The sequence below is a fragment of the Myotis daubentonii genome, chromosome 15, assembly GCF_963259705.1.
Source record: "Myotis daubentonii chromosome 15, mMyoDau2.1, whole genome shotgun sequence".
NCBI classification, from domain to species: domain Eukaryota; kingdom Metazoa; phylum Chordata; class Mammalia; order Chiroptera; family Vespertilionidae; genus Myotis; species Myotis daubentonii.
The window spans coordinates 10831775-10850506 of NC_081854.1; the positions used below are offsets into that span (position 1 = coordinate 10831775).

At 49.4% G+C, this 18732-nt stretch overlaps 1 protein-coding gene and 2 pseudogenes across 1 annotated transcript; all 3 read left to right on the forward strand.

The window, feature by feature from the left end:
- Window positions 1–7845: 7845 nt before the first annotated feature.
- LOC132217284 (cytochrome b-c1 complex subunit 2, mitochondrial-like) lies at window positions 7846–10128 on the forward strand (annotated as a pseudogene).
- A 3485-nt stretch (window positions 10129–13613) lies between these two features.
- On the forward strand, window positions 13614–15192 carry LOC132216329 (insulin growth factor-like family member 1). The gene is made up of 4 exons (XM_059665500.1): window positions 13614–13638; window positions 14205–14258; window positions 14368–14629; window positions 14895–15192. Exons 1-4 carry the CDS (start codon window positions 13614–13616, stop codon window positions 14902–14904), a joined length of 351 nt encoding a protein of 116 aa, XP_059521483.1. The 3' UTR covers window positions 14905–15192.
- Window positions 15193–17084: 1892 nt separating this feature from the next.
- Window positions 17085–17647, forward strand: LOC132216330 (selenoprotein H-like; annotated as a pseudogene).
- Window positions 17648–18732: the final 1085 nt, after the last annotated feature.

Genomic DNA, 18732 nt, shown 5'->3' on the forward strand with positions numbered 1-18732 from the left:
TTAAAAATTAAAAATAATTTAACTTTGCCTGGGTACCTCAGTTGGTTAGAGTGTCATCCCAATATGCCAAGGTTGTGGTTTTGATTTCCGGTCAGGGCACATACAAGAATCTGCCAATAAATGCGTCAATATGTGGAACAAGCCCTGGCTGAGTGGCTCAGGTGGTTGGAGTATCATCCTGTACACCAAAAGTTTTCGGGTTCGATTCTCAGGGCATATACTTGGGTTGCAGGTTTGATCTCCAGTAGGGGCACATACGGCGTCAATCAATCAATATTTTTCTATCCTTTCCTCTCTCTAAATATCAATAAACATATCCTGGGGTGAGGATTAAAAACACAAAGTGGGACAGCAACAACAACAAAAATCAATGTTTCTTCTTCTCCCTCTCTTTAAAATCAACAAGTAAAAATTTAGAAATAATAATTTTTTAAATATATTTAATTGATTTTTTACAGAGAGGAAGGGAGAGGGATAGAGAGTTAGAAACATCGATGAGAGAGAAGCATCAATCAGCTGCCTCCTGCACACCTCCTACTGGGGATGTGCCTGCAACCAAGGTACATGCCCTTGACCAGAATAGAACCTGGGACCCTTCAGTCCACAGGCCAATGTACTATCCACTGAGCCAAACTGGTTAGGGCTAGAAATAATAATTTTAAAAATACTATAAATCAAGGGTTTCTATAACAGCCTGCTCAGGTTAAATTAACTTGCTACAGCTGTTGGTGGCAAAACCACACCAATTGTTACTGGCAATTTGACCTTGGTTCAGAACCTTGGTTTTTTAATTTGGCTGAGAAAACAATTCAAAGCCAAGGACTCAAATCATAGTGAGTTTATTTAGAACGTTAGGGAGATAGACTAAGTAAGACAGATGGGCTGTGAGGCTGAGGAAAGAAGTTACAGAGGCAAGAAAAGGGCCCTTGGAGCTTAGGAGGAAGAGAGTAAAGGTTTGTCCCTGGAAGAAGCAGGAAGTGGGTTTATGTGCTCCAGAGAAAGCAAGAGCTGCCTGGGTCTTTTGTCCTTTTTTTATTTGTGGTCTCCACTGATTGGTTGGAGTCAGGGTATAGGGTCATGAATCATTGCAGCCATTACATAGCCATGTCTGGCCTTTCTGCTTCTCTGGGCATGAAGCTGAAACATAAGTGATGCCTGGAGATATAGGTATAGGTATGGATATGGATATGGATATGGATATAGACAGATATACACATACATATATTATTTAGAGAGAGGGAGAGAGAAACATCAATGGGTTGCCTCTCTCACCCACCCACACACCCCAACTGGAAATGGAACAAACCTGAAAACTGGGCATGTGACCTGATTGGGAATGGAACTGTAGACTTTTGGTGCACAGGGTGGCACTCAACCAACTGAGCCACACCTGCCAGGGCAAAAGCTGCCCTCCTCTTAAATAACACGTTAGAGAAAAGTCCCCCCAAATTAGCAAAAACAATCTATGTTACCAAATTTATTGACAGATACTCTACCAATCATTGCTATTGACTATCTCTGAATCTTGTTCTTTTCCTTATATATTTTTAAAGACTTTTTAGTGATTTATTTATTTATTTTTAAAGAGAGAGGAAGAGAAATATTGCTGTGAAAGTGAAACAACATCGACTACCCCCTCCACACCCCGCCCTACACCCCCCCCCCCCCCCCCCGCACATCTCCTGCTGGGAATAAAGACCCAAACCAGGCATGTGTCCTGACTGAGAATGGAACCAGTGATCTCTTGGTGCATAAGATGATGCTCAACCCACTGTGCCACTCTGGCTGGGCTTGGAGGCCTTTTATTGCCCAACCGCTCAGCTATTATGTCCCTTGTATAGATGAATAAAGAAAGGAGTAATTTGGGGTTGGAGACAAGAGCACATAAATGCCTTTACTATTGAAAAGAGAGAGAGAAATTATAAAAAGACACGAAGTAAATTCACAGTGACAGCCATGGGCAATACTATGACCATGGTGATAATTTCAGTTTCATGCCTATGTCAAGACTCAGCCAATACTACACTTGAAATGTGGTCTTTACTAATTAAAACGTTTGAAAAATGGTTCAAAATGTCAAAGTAAAATTTTGTATGTCCAACACTTCGTTTGGCATCTCTCTATTCAATCCAGGTTCTCCTATCCTCTGACTGGGTCACAAAAGCGACATCCCTGGTCTATAGATGCCACTTTCCTTTATCTTTGATTTCCTGCCTGGGCACTCTGATCATCAGGTAAAGATCGAAGAGGGTACCGAAATGCACAAAACCCTTTGATTATTTTCAAGGACAATGAGTTTGAACACAGAAGATAAACATGCCTGGAGATCCGCAGATGTATGAACACACTGGTCCTGCAGTCTTTTTCACAGAAAGGTTTCTGGATGCACGTATAGAGGAGACTGTTCCATGTAGCTGGCTACAGGATTCTCCAATCCCGCTGAAGTTAGTGATTCTGTAGCAGTCATTTTGTAACCTCTATGGTCCTAAAACCAGTGATCATCACTCATAGAATTGTACACATTAAGACAGAAACCCACGGTAAGATCTTAAAGGTCAATTACCTTCAAATGTACTGGCCTAGCCCTGGCCTGTGGGACTGTGAGGTCAGAGTGTCCGCCCCGGCTTCAATGTGTTTTGGGTTAGATTTCCAGTCAAGTGCACAACATTCTTTTTGAAAACAGGAAGTCCCACCAAATTTCTGCCTGTTCCCTGGAAGGAGTTCCCTGAGGCCAGATGGAAATAACACCCTATCACCCAGAAGGGAGTTCAGCCTCTTTACACTTGCTGCTAAAGGGAAGCATTTTGTCTGCTTCACATTTCATGTTCACGGCTCTCCCAGCATCACAGGGAGCTGTGGGAATGTCTTCTCTGGGGTTGGTTCCAGGGGAGCCTGAAATCAGGGTCCACTTGCCCTTTCCAGAGGGGCTGAGCCTGGGACAGGTGACTCACTAGGAAAATAGATAGAACATCACTTTGCTTGTGACCGGCAGTGAGGCCTCATGCCAGGATCTTCCTGAGAAAACTGAGCAGAGAGAATTCAGCCAATGGGGTCCCCATAGACTCCTGCCCCCCATGGGACCCCGAGCACCCTTTGCAGTGGGAACAACTGGGAACATGGTGGTGACCGAGGCAGCCCTGGTCCCGTCCCCATGGGGCTCTAGGTCCAGTAGGGATGCCAGACTCATCCCAGACGGACAACCCAGAAGGGGCAGCACAGAGATGGGGGACGTAGAGGCCGCTTGTTGGGGATTGTTTATAGGGGCTTTGCGTTCTCTACTGCACAGGTGCCTGCCCTGGATGACAGAATGGCACACGGGCACCACTGAAGATGAAGTAATGCTAATCTTTGATCCAAAGAACAGCAACAACATTACCCTGAGGGGAAGGGTTCATGTTCATTCCTGTGTGAAACAGGTGTGAACAGGCATGAAGTGGGGATGACGTTGGCCATTTTTGTTTGCTTGTTTTTTTTGTTATTTTGGTTTTTTTGCCTAAGGCCTCGTTCCAGAGTTAGGTTCCTGTATGTGGGCTGGGTGAAGGGTTTGACCTGTGTTCACTTGTGCAGCTCATATGTGCAGTGGGAGTGTGCTGGGGCTCAAAGCTGTCAGTCACACCAAAAATCAAATCTTTCTCTTATACAGGAAGATGAACAGCCAATCTTGTAAGTAGCCTATTGCACCCTTTGAGGAAGTGTAATGGTTCTAACCCAGGACTGCCTGACCCAAAACCCTCATCACTGTGCAGTCAGGGCCTCCAAGTGTTCATGGACTGGCCCTCAATGCCGGTTTCACCAGCACAGCCTCCGAGACCCCCTGCCCTGCCCTGATCCCTCCATTTTCCCACCCAAGTCCTGACTCAGCTGCTACAGAGACCAGGATCCAAGGCCAGGAGGGCAGGCTGGGCTGAGAGGCGCCAACTCCAACTCTGCCCCAGGGAACCTGTTCCTCTCTAGGTCTGGATGGCATCCGGGCCACCCTTATCACTCTTTTTGATAGAGACACCTAGACGGTGCGGAGCCAACCTTTGATTCCCACAGGAAGTGCCTGAGACTGAAGACATGAGAGCTGAACCCTTTTACTTTTGTGGGGAGACAGTTAAGTCTGGAAAGGAGACTGCAAGTCTGAGCCTTTCCGCCCTCATGTTTACTATATCTGTACATGACTCACTAGGAAAAATAGATGTACATCATTTTGTCACAAATAGACAGGTCAAAAACAGATAGAATTACCCAGGAATGCTTAATATTCTATTTTCAATAAACTCTATTTTAATTTTTAAAGTATCTGTTTTGACAAAATCATTGGTTTTACAGCCTAAAAGAGTGCCATGGCTCACAGTTTGGGGAATACTTGTCTACCCGGCAGGTGTAATATGGGGGGGGGGCCTGAAGAGCAGGGAGAGGAGCGTGCTGCCCCCACCCCTTGGGAGAGCACAGGCATTTAGACTCTGGTATTTCTGCTTTCAGATGCTTCCTCCAGGGTCTCCTGCCTCCTGTTCACTCCCTCACAGGAGACAGACACTGGGATCTTCCACAGACTCACATCTCACCACTTCCATCCCCTGCTTAGGACCCGGCTGTGGCTCCCAGTGCACTCGGATGGAGTCCAGAATCCTCATCAAGGCCACAGGGTGACTGGCCCAGCCCTGCCCTCTGCTCTCCCAGGGCTGGACCCCACTGAAACAGTCACAGTTCTTGCTCACTCTTAAAATCACAGCTCAGATGTGCCCTCCTCCAGGAAGCCACCCTTGATGCCCTTGGTCCCGACTTCCCAGCCCTTCAAACTCTGGGTCATTATTGTGTGGGGTGGTCTGTGTCCACCAAAGGATGTGAGAACCAGAAGGACAGGGCCTGGGACTAAGTCACCACTGGGTCCCCAGCATCAACAGCAAAAAGCTGATGACAGAGCAGGTGCTCAGGGAATATTATGGATTAATTAATAAGTGGATGGATGAAGGAGTGGATGAATGACTGAAAGCACTGTGTCCAGGGTGTATCTAACTCAACATGTCTGTCCTGACATACCAACTTTCTGGGAATTGGTGCCTGAAGTTCGAACCTCTCCTCCACCAGGCAGCCTCCCTGCCCCCCCTAGCCCCCCCCCCCCCCGGTAATGCTTTTGTTCAGCTGAAGCCTGGATCTCATAGGCTGGGGAGGCCTAAGAGCCTCTCTGTGCACAACAGCCTCTCTCCCAGCCTCATCTTCTCCGCCTCTCCATCCCACACACATAGGACCCAACCCTGCCTGGTTGAGCCAGTTGGACCAGCACACAGATCCTTACTGATATTACTGATTTGGCTGCATCTATTCGCAGAAAAATAGTGCATCATCGTGCAGCTCACACAGAAAGATAGGCAGCAAAGAGTGCTATGTCATCCTCCCTCAGGGGAGCAGCGCCCTCCCTCCTGTTCCCATGTGGCTCTGTCAGAGGACAAACCTCTCCCCTGAGCAAACATATTCAGCAGAAGGAAGATGAATTCCTGTGAAGGAAACAGTGGAAACCTTTCACTGGTCCTGTTGCCATCACTCCTACAGGGTCATGATCTACGGGAGAGTCTTTGGACTTTTTTGTCCAGAATGTCAGTGATACAAATAAGTATGACAATGCCATGGGTTACATCAATCACTTCTAAGTCATCAATTGCTTACCAAGTGTCCTGCACAACTTCTCCCATTCTCTCATTCAGAGTCTCCTCTCCTCTTCCTGCCCCTCCCCTTCTCTCTCTCCCTCTCCGGGAACCAAAGGAAAACAGCGACCTTTGCAGGGCAGCCTCAGCATGAATCTCAGAGCCTGCAACTGCCTGAGATGTACAAGCTGTGTCCTTGAATAAATGACAACTAAAAACAAAACAGAAGTAGACCTAGCGTCCTTCGCGAATTTGAGTTCCCGTCTTGGATTCAGGAGAGACCCCAGGAACCTGGCAAAGTTCTCATTTTGCTCACTTATTCAAAGTAGAGTTTCCAAATCTACAGTCACTGTCTGTCAGCTTCCACTCTGCACAAGCAGGCAGGAGTCAGAATCACATGATACAGTGGAGGTACTCAGGGAAAGTACCATTCCAGGAACAGAAACAATGAAATGGTGTGGATGGTTTCTTCTGCTCTCTGGACAGAGGCACCCCATTCCAATGTATCTTCCACCTGAATAACACCCACTGGGGTCAGGTGAGCAGCGCCTGCACACTGGTCCTTAGTTTGGGAGTGTGAGGTAGGACAGGCTTTCGGCACGCTCACTCAGGAGAGTTTGAAGTTTGCAAAAGAATTGGGGAAAGTAGACAGCTTGTGGGATTGGGTGGATAAGGAATGTTTTGCTCTTTCCATTTGGGAAAGTGGGGATGGCTCCAAGGTGTATCCGATGCCCTCCTTTCTGCTCAAGTGGCTTTATTACTGGGGGATGAGAGGTCATTAAGCCCTTATGGATGTACTTTTTGCCATTCTGTTCATTGCTTTCTGGTTGCTTTGTGGTTCCTATCTCTTCCTTCTTCTATTGCTCTCTTTTCATCTGGTTTAATGACAAGTGTTTAGCGTTTTATTTAGATTTCACGTTCATTATCGTTTGTGTATCTACTATAGGTTTTTGTTTTGTGGTTATCATGAGGCTCACACATATCAGCCTATATGTATACCTGTCTATTTAAAAAATAGCCCTAACCGGTTTGGCTCAGTCTATAGAGCGTCGGCCTGTGGACTAAAGCTTCCCAGGTTCGATTCCGGTCTAGGTCATGTACCTTGGTTGAGGGCATATCCCCAGTAGGAGGAGGTGTGCAGGAGGCAACTGATGGATGTTTCTCTCTCATTGATGTTTCTAACTCTCTGTCCCTCTCCTTTCCTCTCTGTAAAAAATCAATAAAATATATTAAAAATATTTTTATTGCTTTCAGAGACGAAGTGTGAGGGAGGTAGAAATAGAAACATCAATGATGAGAGAGAATCATTGATCGGCTGCCTCTTGCTCACCTCCTACTGAGGATCGAGCCTGAAACCCAGGCATGTGCCCTGACTGGGGATGGACCCGTGACCTCCTGGTTCATAGGTCGATGCTCAAACACTGAGCCACAACTGCCGAGTTGTACGTGTCTATTTTAAGTAGATAGCAATTAAATTTAAGCACATTCTAAAGCCCTCTTTTTACCCCCACCCCACATGTTTTATGTTTTTGATGTTTCATATTCTTTTGTGCATTTCTTAACTAACTATAGTGTCCATGGGAGGAGGTAAGTTTAGGAACTTTCTATGTCACCATCTTGAATCATTCTCCTCTCAGTGATTTTTGAATCGGGAATTCAAATCAGAACTACTAGGGCTTACAACTTTACTATAATGATGATAATTCTTAAAATAGAACAAAAGTGTTGATAAGGGTGTGGGAAATTGAAAACCTCATATGTTGTTAGTGTGAATGTAAAATGGTACAAGCACAGTGGAAAACTGTTCCTCCCAAAGTTAAACATAAAATTAGCATGTGAATGAGAAATTCTACTTTTGGGAACAGAATCCAAATAAATTAAACAGTTGTTCAAAAATTACTTGTTCACAAATGTTCATAGTAGCATTAATCACAAGAGTCAAAAGGTGGAACCATCACAAATATCCATCAATTAGTAAATAGTGAAAATAAAGGTGGTATGTACATATAATAAAATGTTATTTCTCATGAGAAATGACGGACTGATCCATGGATAACATGGATGAATCCTGGGAACTTTGAGATATGTGAAAGAAGCCAGACACACAGCACATATTGTACCTTTCCATCCATTTGAAAAATCAAAATAGGTAAAGACATGGAGACTGGGAGCAGACTAATGGTTTCTAGGGACTGGGAGGAGGGCGGAATGGGCGATGATGGCTCAATGGGTGTGGGGGTGTAGGGAGTGTTGAAGACATTCTGGTGATGGTTACACAGCATCTTGAAAGCACTGGATGCCACTGAACTTACATTGGTTAAATGGTAAGATATGTTATGTGAATTTTATCACACATATAAACATGAAGAGTAAGAACATTTGGATGGCTGCCTGTGTCCAGAGAGCAGAAGGAGCTGTCCAAACCGCTGGTGCTGACCATTGTGATCCGTGTCATTATTTCTGTTGCTGGAATGTTACTTTCTATGAGTATCTTCACTTTAGAGTGTGATTCTGATTCCAGCCTGCTTGTGCAGAGTGGAGGCTCAGCAGGTCAAACTGAATCTCCAATAATTTTTTTTAGTTCTATCACTGACAGTATTACAAAGTCCTGTGGCATGGCCTCGACGCTGGGCCACAGGTCAAGGGGGCAGCAATGCCAACAGCCCTCTGTACCAAGCTGTTGCCAAGGGGATTTACCAGACACATTCCCCCCCCCCCAAACCCAGCCCCTGCACCACCCCAGGCCTTCCCCTCACTATGGTCTGTGCCCATGGACTATGCATATACGCATATAAATTCCTGGGTTATGCCCAGGCAGCATGGCTCAGTGGTTGAGCGTTGACCTATGAACCAGGAGATTAGGGTTTGATTCCTGGTCAGGGTACATGCCTGGGTTGTGGGCTTGATCCCCAGTCTGGGAGGTACAGGAGGCAGCCGATCAATGATTCTCTCTCATCATTGAAGTTTGTATCTTTCTCTCCCTCTCCCTTCCTTTCTGAAATCAATAAAGACATATTAAAAAAAATTCCTGGGTTAATCTCTTCCTGTCCCCTCCTCACACTCCCCTCTGAGACCTGTCAGTCTGTTCCGGGCATCAATGCCTCTGGACCTACTTTGTTCGTCAGTTTATTTTGTTTATTTGATTTCACATATAAGCAAGATCATGTGACATCTGTCTAGAGATTTTACTGCCTCAAAGCTGCTGCCAAAGTGAAAGCTGCAACTGCCCGACAGGAGTGCCTCCACATCCTCAGCCTTGAGTTCATCAAATCAGCAAATGGTTTAGTTATTGCTTTGCTGGCAAACGATGCTCCTGCATCAAGAGTTGGTTTGTTCATTAAAACAGGCAGTGGGTCCCAGGAACTTGACAACTCAGGAACCTCCCATTGGCTTCCTCTTACATCCGGTCTGACTAAAAAAGGCGCGGCACATTTCACAATAAACCATGGAATTGAAGCAGTTGGTGGGTAAACTCACAGTGACTTCAACAGGGAAACTGGAGTGCGTGGGGGGATGACATCAATATTCTAATGGAGTTCCTGCTCGGTATCCCCACAGCACCTGGGTGTCATTGGTGGGAGGTAGCGGCCCTCCAGTCTCAGCTAAGGATGGACACAGCTGTGGCTTGTCAGAACCCACAGGCTCATATTATGGAAAATTTGCATGCCGCAGCTCACTGAAATGCCTGGCTAGTTCCTTGTATTGCTGGGATTATAGGATTGGAAACAGACACCAGATGAGTTGAATTCCCAAGTTCAGAAACATTTTTCTGGTTAGGAATGGCTTTGCTTGGACTTGGTGTGAGTCATCTGTCAGAAGCAAGTTGCTGAAAGGTTCCTGAACGTGAGGGGTGGGCTTGGCTTATCTGGTGCAGAGGCGAGACACCATGGAGGTGAAATCAGAGAACAGAATGGAGACAATCCCCTCAGTGCTGCTTTTGTAGCAGAAAGTGCTGCCGTAGGAAGTGCAGAGGCAAATGCATTTAGTGTCCTCCAGCATGGCCTTGGCGCTGGGCCACAGGTCAAGGGGGCAGCAGTGCCACCAGCCCTCTGTCCCAAGCTGTTGCCAAGGGGATTCACCAGCCACTTGATCTTTCCCCTTTGAATTCCAGTTATTCGGATTCTGGACTCTGGGATTTATACTATCTCCCAGGCGGCAGCTGCCAGAGATGTTATCAAGGCTGCTTACAACCAAGCAAAAACAATTGCTCCAGGAACCTTTCCAATGCCGATGTCCAAGCTGCCAAGGACAAGCTGGAAGCTGGGGACCTAATGGCAGAGGTGCCGCCCGAGGGCGTCCTGGGTGAAGTCTGGCCTAGACTCTCCTTGCTGGTTCCTACATGTAACCAACCACAGCCCCTCTGAGTTCCCAGGCAGCTGAAGCTGATGCTACAAATGCTGATGCTACAAATGCTGGGAAGAAGTCAGTTTCTGGCCAGAAGGCAAGAACCAGTGCAGCTGGTGGAAACTTGGGGCATGCACCTTCTGTTGATGAGCTGTAATACTGAAACACATCCCAAGAAAGAGCTGGATGATTTCTCAACCCAGAGCAGCCAATACATGGAACTCACAAGTGTATAATGTACCAGTTATCTTTCTTTTCAATGAGGAGAAACATCTTAAAAAGTATTAAGGCACTGCACCAGCTTGCTGGCCAGGCCTAGGGACTCTACCTGTGCATGAATTTTGTGCACTACGCCTCTAGTGAAAATATATATATTTTAAAAACAACACTACAAAGTATAAATGCAGGTGATTGTTCCCAGCTGACCTAAAGTCCATAAACATTCTAAGTGTTAAAAAGACAGAGTGAGAGTAGGGAGACAGGCAAGGACCATTGTGCATGATCCCTGGAGCACATGGATGAGGAGGGGCACAGACACTGCTGTGGAGGAACAGAAAGTGGGGGAAAGCGGGAAGGCCTGCAGCTGTGGGACACACAGGCTGAGCCACGGGAGACACTCTGGGCTGTAACAGGAGCTGTAAAAAGTTGAAGGCGATGAGGACCATGCAAGGTGTACAGGGAGTGTGGCGCCCATCCCTCCCACTCAGGAGCTCCCTGTCTGCAGAGGCTGCAGAGCTTCAGCCTGCCTTTCCCGAAGGCCTTGCAGCTGGGATGAATTTGAAGCTCTGGGAAGCACACCAATGGAGTCACCAGGTGACTCCCCAGCAGCAACCGCAAGTCCCGGCAATACCTTTGAGATGTCAAAGGCTGCTAGGGCTGTAAATTGACTCCCGAGTCACATCAGCAGTGCTGTTCAGGGAGTCACAGCCTAGAGCCAGCTCCTCCAGCCCCTCCCATGACAAGTGGGCCCTTACTTCACTGTTTTACAGGGAGGGATCCCCAGGGCTGGCTTGGCGGGGGAGGGAAGGTGCCCGGGGCAGACCGTCCATTCTGCCATCCATCCTTGGGTCACCAGAGGTCCCTTTGCAGGGAGAGAGGTCAGTCACTAAATCCTGATGATTGGAGCCAAGGAGTGACACAGCTTCCTCACCAACCAGAAGAGGAGAGCCGTCTGTCCCTGGGGAGCCCCAGTCCTCCTCCTACTGCACACCTGGCATTCTTTCTATACACCCCAAACCACCACACTCCTGCCTGTGCTCTGGGAAGGGATCCCTGAGGCCAGATGGAAATAACACCCAGATGCTAATTGGAGAGATAATCAATTAATTCCTGGGGCAAAGGGATGCCAGGAGGGAAGCAGGTGAGGGAAGGAAATGCCAGTGACCTCCTGGGCTTCAATGCAGGCACCCCGCTCCGCCAGGCTCAACCAGGAGACCCAGAGCAGCAACCTGGGTCTCATTCAGGGTGTCTGTGAGCAGAGCCTGCCTGTCCTTCCCAGAGGGCCTGTGCCAGGGGGGCTTGGAGGCTCCTGCACTGGAATTCAGGCATCCTGGGTCCTGTCCAGCCTGTGCCCTTGACCAGTAGGACGGTGGGTCAGTGTTCTGCTTGGATCCATGGAACAGGATGAGAGAGTAAAACAAGTGGCAGTTAGAGGTCAGGATCTCACACTTGATAACCAAGAGAGCCAGAACTTTTCTAGCCACTGGTAGAGGCAGGATCCCAACATCTAATGGAGGCATCAACCAAGACAGGCCCAATGGTGCCACACTGAGGTGGCTCTCACGCAGAAGACAGAGCTGTCCCCAGAGAGTGAGGTCCCATGGTGGACACAGTAGGAAGGGGGTCTCTGCGGGAGCTGTTGGTGGGAGTGGACAGGACTGTGTGCTGAGGCTTCTCTGATGCCTTGAGAAGGGCCCCTGCAGGGTGCAAACCCCACACTCCCACCGCAGAGTCTCAATGCTGTTGAGTTCCTGGCTGAGTGTCCACAGATCTCAGGAGCAGCTGTCTTCTCATCAGCACAGCCTTCCAGACCTCTGTTCTGCCCTGATGTCCTCCCCCCTCCCTGTCTTTTACTGACTCAGCTGTGTGATCAGGAGTGTGGGCTGTGCTGTGTCTATTCAGACACAATCTGAAACGTTCCCCAGAGAAAGTTTCCTTTCTCACCCTGTAGGCAACCCAGATTTGGGCAGAGGCCATTGGCCTGGGTCCCAGGCTGCCTGGAGCTGTGTCAGGAAATGGGTGGATCTTCACCTTCTTTCAGTCTGAAATGGGCGCACTTATTGGAGGAGCCTCATCTGGGCCTGGGCTCCAGGTGGAAGGAGTCTGGGAGAGTGAATGCTGCAAGTTCTCTTGGGCAGAGTTCAGGGAGGCAGGAACTTTCCAAACTCGGGAAGAAGGTGTAGATGGCACGCCATCCCACAAGAGTGGCAGGTCGCCCTTCCCAGGCCCCGAAGAGTACCTTGTTCTGGCTGGAATGGGGCTGGGGTGTCCCTGAGGATGAATTCCTGCAGGAGCTGGGGGAGGGGCTCCCAGTCCTCCCTGCACGGTGTGATCTGAGCTCACAGAACTCAGTGTTCCTCAGGGGGGCCATTCATTCTCACCTGCTGTGTTCACATCCTGACCCCAGTGTCACTCTTTCTTTTAGGGGAAATCACACATCATTCTTCCTCTGATCATGATGCTAAGGTCAAAGCCTTGGAGAATCTACTGAAGGTGGTGGAATTTCTCTCACAGAACTTTACGGACCAGTAATACTGATAATGACATTGAACACACCACACCACCAAACAAAGATTTCTATCCCCCACCATCTCCCTCCCTCTTGCCCTCTTGTCCTCCGGCTTCTCATGAACTCCATGGAAATTGAGGCTTTTGAATAGCCTACCCACCCCTGCCTCACCTGTGTCAGAAACACAGCCAGGGCCATATAAGGTGCTAAGTGGACCTGTGCTCCGCTATAAATGACACTAATGAAGACACAGAGAAGGAGGCCAGCAAGAGGACTGGGGGAGTAAGAAGTAGGGTTCCTCCAGGGCCGTTCCCCTGGTTCTGTTTGATGAGCCACCCCAGCTTCCTCCCTACATTTTCCCTCCTTTCCCCAACCTTGTTCAACCTGGAATTTCCAGGTGTAAAAACTCATCGCTTTCACCGGAACAAGCTGAACTGTGGTTTAGTGAGCAGCTCCTGGTCAGGGCTGTGAGGTCAGGGAGCTGAGTGCACCACCCACCCAACCCCAACCCCAAGGATGTAAGAGGTTAGCAATGTGGGAAAGACAGTGGGGAAAGTAGAAGACTCATAGGATGTGATGGAAAAGCTGTTTGGTGGATTCATCCAGGAAGAGTGGGGGTGGCTCTGAGGCGTGTCCTGCTTGCTACGGAGGCCCTGGTGCTGGGCATGCGTGGGAGGCATTTGGGGAAAGTATCATGGCGGGGGGGGGGGGGTCCTTCCTCTCCTGGCTCTCAGAGGATTCCATGGTGCCAGAGATGATGCCTGGATAATCCTGACCCAAGGGCCCAGCGAGTCTCTGCAGGCCTGGCCAGGAGGCAGGAGCTTCGATGACATCACCCGTCCTTATCAGAGACATAAAAGCACCTGCGGGAACTGCAGACCTTCTCCTGATTCCGCTGCAGCCAACCCAGAGCCATGACTCCCCGATGCTACATCCTCGGTAAGGAGGACCCAACCCCAATTCCCTCGGAGCCCAGTTCCATTCTCAGCCACCGCCCCATCCCTACCTCAACCTACTTCTCCTCCTTAGCACCAGGCCTTACCAATCCATCTCCCCAATATCATCTCCATCCACATTTCAGATTCGGTTCTGAAACTCATGCCCAATGCCACCCTTACCCCATTTCCCTACCCCAAACCCAGTCTTCTAGACTTTCATGTGGGTCATCTCCATAGCAACCCATCAGCTCAGCCCCCTGAATGCACCAGGGCCTCCTGCTCTCAACTCCTGCCCATTGACCACCCACATCCCCCTGAATCCTAAACTCATTTCTCCCAAGAACCCTGCCAGCACCCCTCACATTCCACAGGTCCATAATCCCAGGACTCCTGAACACAGGTGACCAGATCCCACCCTGGAAGCCCCTATCCTTTCCCTGAGCCTCAGTCAGAACAGAGACACAGCCCCCCACCCCCCCAGACCTTCCCATTAGCCAAGCAGGGCTCCCTGAGGTGGACCCATGGCTGCCCCTTCAGCAGCACCTCATCAAGCTCCTCCCCCCACAGCTGTCTGGACCGCTCTCTGCATCATCAGCCTCCTCTGCTCACAGGGAGCCCCAGGTGAGTGCAGGAGGGACAGGGACACTGGGTGGTGGGAGGCATCCAGAGGGCCCCTGCATGGGCCCTGCCTGCCCTGCCATCTGGGCCACACCAGCTCTGTCTCCTCCAGTGTCCCCCACGGGTGCTCACCTGATGCTGTGCCAGTCACACTCAAGGTGTGGGGACAGGTTCTATGACCCCCAGCAGCACTGTTGCTATGACGATGCTGTGGTGCCCTTGAGCGCTTCCCGGAAGTGTGGAAACTGCACCTTCAGGATCTGCTATGAGCAGTGCTGTCCCTGGTCATTCAGACCCCAGGAGACCTTCGTGGTTAAAGTGAGAGGCCAGGCGTGTTCCTTCGGCCCATTCCCGGGTGACAGGGTTTGTTCCAGGTAAGATCCTGTCCCCTTCACAGGAATAGGGCTTGTTGGGGACTGGGGAGGGTGTAGAAACCCGGACTGTCCATGACACAACCGTCCTGTCCTGTTCTGGCTGTCCCCTACCCCTGTCCACCTGCTCTAGTCAATCTCTCCCTTTTTCTCTCCCCTTTGGTTTTTATTTCTCTCTCATCCTCTTTGCTGTCCTTCTGTGTCTCTCTTTTCCATTCCTCTGTCCATAACCGTCGGTCCCCCCATTTCTGGTCTTCTCTCTCCGCAGTGTCAGATGACCGAGGACGGGTGACCTGGTGACTGCAGATTCTGTTCCTCACTGAGCCTGGAGACGGGGCCTGGTGTTGACTGAGCTCCGGGACTGCAGGGGACATATGGGGACAGGAGACTCTCAGAGTCAACGTGCCCATCTTTTGCTGGCTCCTCTAGCCCTCTAACTCTGTCCTAAGTGGTGACCGGCCCCCTTTCTCTGATTCTGGACAATCGTGAGAGATTGTTTTGCTGATGGAGGTTCGAGGGCCCCAAACCCTACAGCTGATACCATGAAGCAGAACCCCATTACCTTCGGCTCCTTTCTCACCTGGCACCAAACACACGGCACTTAATAAACTTTGCAGTTTTACCTGTTCTGTCCCGGCTCATGAACGGTTGGGAAGGGTCATAAGTGGTGGACAGGGGGTCCTTTCTCTGGCTCCCCGGGGTCACAAGGAATGTCCACGTTTCCCATGTAAGAACAAATGTCAGGTGTTCCCCATGATCTGCGGTTTCGCTGAATAACATTTGCATCCGGGTCACCGGGATCCAGTTCTTGTTTCCACCTCACCTGGGCTGAGCACAGGGAGGGGGGCGCGGCCACAGGGAGGGAGGGGCTTCTGTCCCCCACCACCTGCCTGGCCCAGTAGAGGGAGGTGAGGGCAGCACGCCCCCTGGCGGGAGGCGGGCGCAGGGCGGGCAGGCGCTGTGAGTGAGACCAGGGAGGAGTCCCCAGCGCTGGGCAAGGAAAATTGCCTCCCCTGCACCCCAACCCCAGGGCTGGGCTCTCCACGTGTCCCCGCCGGCCAGTGAGCTGTGGTGCGGGAGGCTGGAACTCTCACGGGAAGAACTGACTTGCCTCCTAAAGACGGTCTGGGAGGCGTCCAAAGCGCTGCCAGCATTTCCAATTGACTTTCATCCAAACCGCGGGTGGAAACTCCTTCCTGAGCTCCTGGGCTCACCCAGCCACAGACAAGGGCGGGAATCGCGGTCACAGGGGTCGGGCACTGCGATGAGTGAGGAGAGACTTCCCTAAAGAGGGACGGGCTCAGGGAGGCGCGGCACCCAGGACAGGCGGTGAGGATCACAGGGGACCATGGGGACCCGGACCCCCAGCATGGAGGGGAGTGAATTGGACTGGACTGGGCATGTCCAGGACCCTGGACAGAGGTTGCAAATGCCTGTCCTCTCCAGACTCTTTAAACTGTGAAGGATATTAAAACTATTTTCCGTGTATTAATTTTTTTCCGTGGATTGATTTTATTTGTAAGCAATCATATGAAAATTGGACAGAAAAGGCAGGGACTTCTGGGTCACTGAGAGGGGTCTCCCCAAACCGGGCTCAGAGGAACCTGCCCCTCCCTCTCCCACGTTGTAAATATAAGCAGCTGGGGAATAAACAACATGTAAGGCAAAGCTCCTCCACATCCTCAGCCGTTGTCTCCCTCTCCTCTAAAAACACACCATCAGCAGTGCCAGTGTGACCTTCCAGAAGGTTCTGTGCCTGGAAGAGCATGTCTGCAGGGACATGATGGGAGCAGCAGGTGCTGGGGGAGCAGGAACTCTGCAGCTGGAGTGCCCAGGGCAGACCCTGCTCCTGCTCTCACGTGTGTGATTCTGGGAGTGAGGAGTGCCTCAGTGCCTCATTTTCCCCTTTGTAAAATGACTACGAAAACCAGATTAAATGAATGGATATTTGTAAAGGATTTGAAAACATGCCTGGAATATATGAAATGTGTCAGTGCTTGTTGAAAAGTAAACATTTTTTCTCTGTTTTAGCTTACACGTATAAATAACTTTAATTATTTTGCCTTTTTAGTTTAAAAATATTTCCTTTTTTAAATATATTTCTTTATTGATTTCAGAGAGGAAGGGAGAAAGAGAGATAGAAACATCAATGATGAGAGAGGATCATTGATTGGCTGCCTCCTGCACACCCCCTATTGGGGATAGAGCCTGCAACCCAGTCATGTGCCCTTGGCCGGAATCGAACCTGGGACCCTTCAGTCCGCAGGCCAATGCTCTATCCACTGAGCAAAGCCGGTTAGGGCAGTTTAAAGATATTTCTGGGTGGGCCACGCTTTGCGCTGCTTGCGGGAGGTTTTGTTCTGGGAGCAGAGTGGCCTGCGGTTTGGAGCTCGCAGAGGGGTGTCCTCTGCTCTGTGGCCGCGGTCTCCACCCTGTTCCCGGGCAGCTTCCAGGCACCATGGCTTCCTGCGGGAGGCAGTAGAAGGCCGGGGCGGCGGTGATTGCAGCAGCTGAGAAGCAGGAGAAGCTGGCTGGTGGCCAGAAGGAGGTGGAGGAGTTACGGTAGTTATCTGGCACTGCACGAGTTGACGCGTGTGCGGGCCCAACCCGCGGCCCTGAGCCAGGCGCTGCGCCTGGAGGCCCCGGAGCTCCCCGTGAAGGTGACCCCTGCCAAGCCGGGAGGGGCAGCTTCCCGGTGATGCTGCTGCAGCCCCGATGGCAGCGGAGCGGAGCTCTGGACTGGGATTAGGAAGGGCCCCCACGCAAACTCCAGTTCCCTGAGCAGCAGGAAGTCCTGGAGAAGCTGAAGAGGTACCTTCCGTAGGAGGCTTGGGCTGAAATCCTCACGCTGAGCTTTCTGTTCCTGGTGATGTTGGAACATGTATGACGGGACAGGGCCAAACTATAGGTATGTGCCTGAAGCTACAGTCTCTTCCCGTGCAGAACTGAGGGTTCAGTTGTGAGGCAGCACTCTAGTCAGGCATTGAAAAGTTCTTGGATTTGGCTTAATAAAAGTTGAAATAAAGTTCTTGTCTAATAAAAATAATATATATATTTCTGGGTGAGGACCCATAGATTCATCTCAGTCTTTCTAATGGCAGAAAATTAGTGCAGTGCCTGCATGTCTCAAGATTGTAATCCAATTAAAATGCCAACGGCATATTTCACAGATCTGGAACGAACTCTCCAAAAATTCATCTGGAATAAACAAAGACCCCAAATAGCTGCAGCAATCCTGAGAAAGAACAAAGTAGGTGGGATCTCAATACCAGATATCAAGATGTATTACAAAGCCACTGTTCTCAAAACTGCCTGGTACTGGCACAAGAACAGGCATATAGATCAATGGAATAGAATAGAGAGCCCAGAAATCAGCCCGAACCAATATGCTCACTTAATATTTGACAAAGGAGGCAAGAACATACAATGGAGTCAAGATAGTCTCTTCAATAAATGGTGTCGGGAAAATTGGACAGATACATGCAAGAAAATGAAACCAGACCACCAACTTACACCACACACAAAAATAAACTCGAAATGGATAAAGACTTAAATGTATGACGAGAAACCATAAAAATTCTAGAAGAATCCAAAGGCAACAAAATCTCAGACATATGCCGAAGCAATTTCTTCACTGATACAGCTCCTAGGGCACTTGAAACTAAAGAGAAAATGAACAAATGGGACTACATCAAAATAAAAAGCTTCTGCACAGCAAAAGAAACCATAAACAAAACAACGAGAAAGCCCACTGCGTGGGAAAACATATTTGCCAATGTCATATCTGATAAGGGGCTAATCTCCAAAATTTATAGGGAACTCATACAACTTAACAACAGGAAGATAAACAATCCAATCAAAAAATGGGCAAAGGATCTAAATAGACACCTTTCAAAAGAGGACATTCAGAAAGCCAAGAGACATATGAAAACATGCTCAAAGTCACTAATCATCCGAGAGATGCAAATCAAAACAACAATGAGGTACCATCTCACACCTGTTCGACTGGCTATCATCAACAAGTCAACAAACGACAAGTGCTGGAGTGGATGTGGAGAAAAAGGAACACTCGTGCACTGCTGGTGGGAATGCAGACTGGTGCAGCC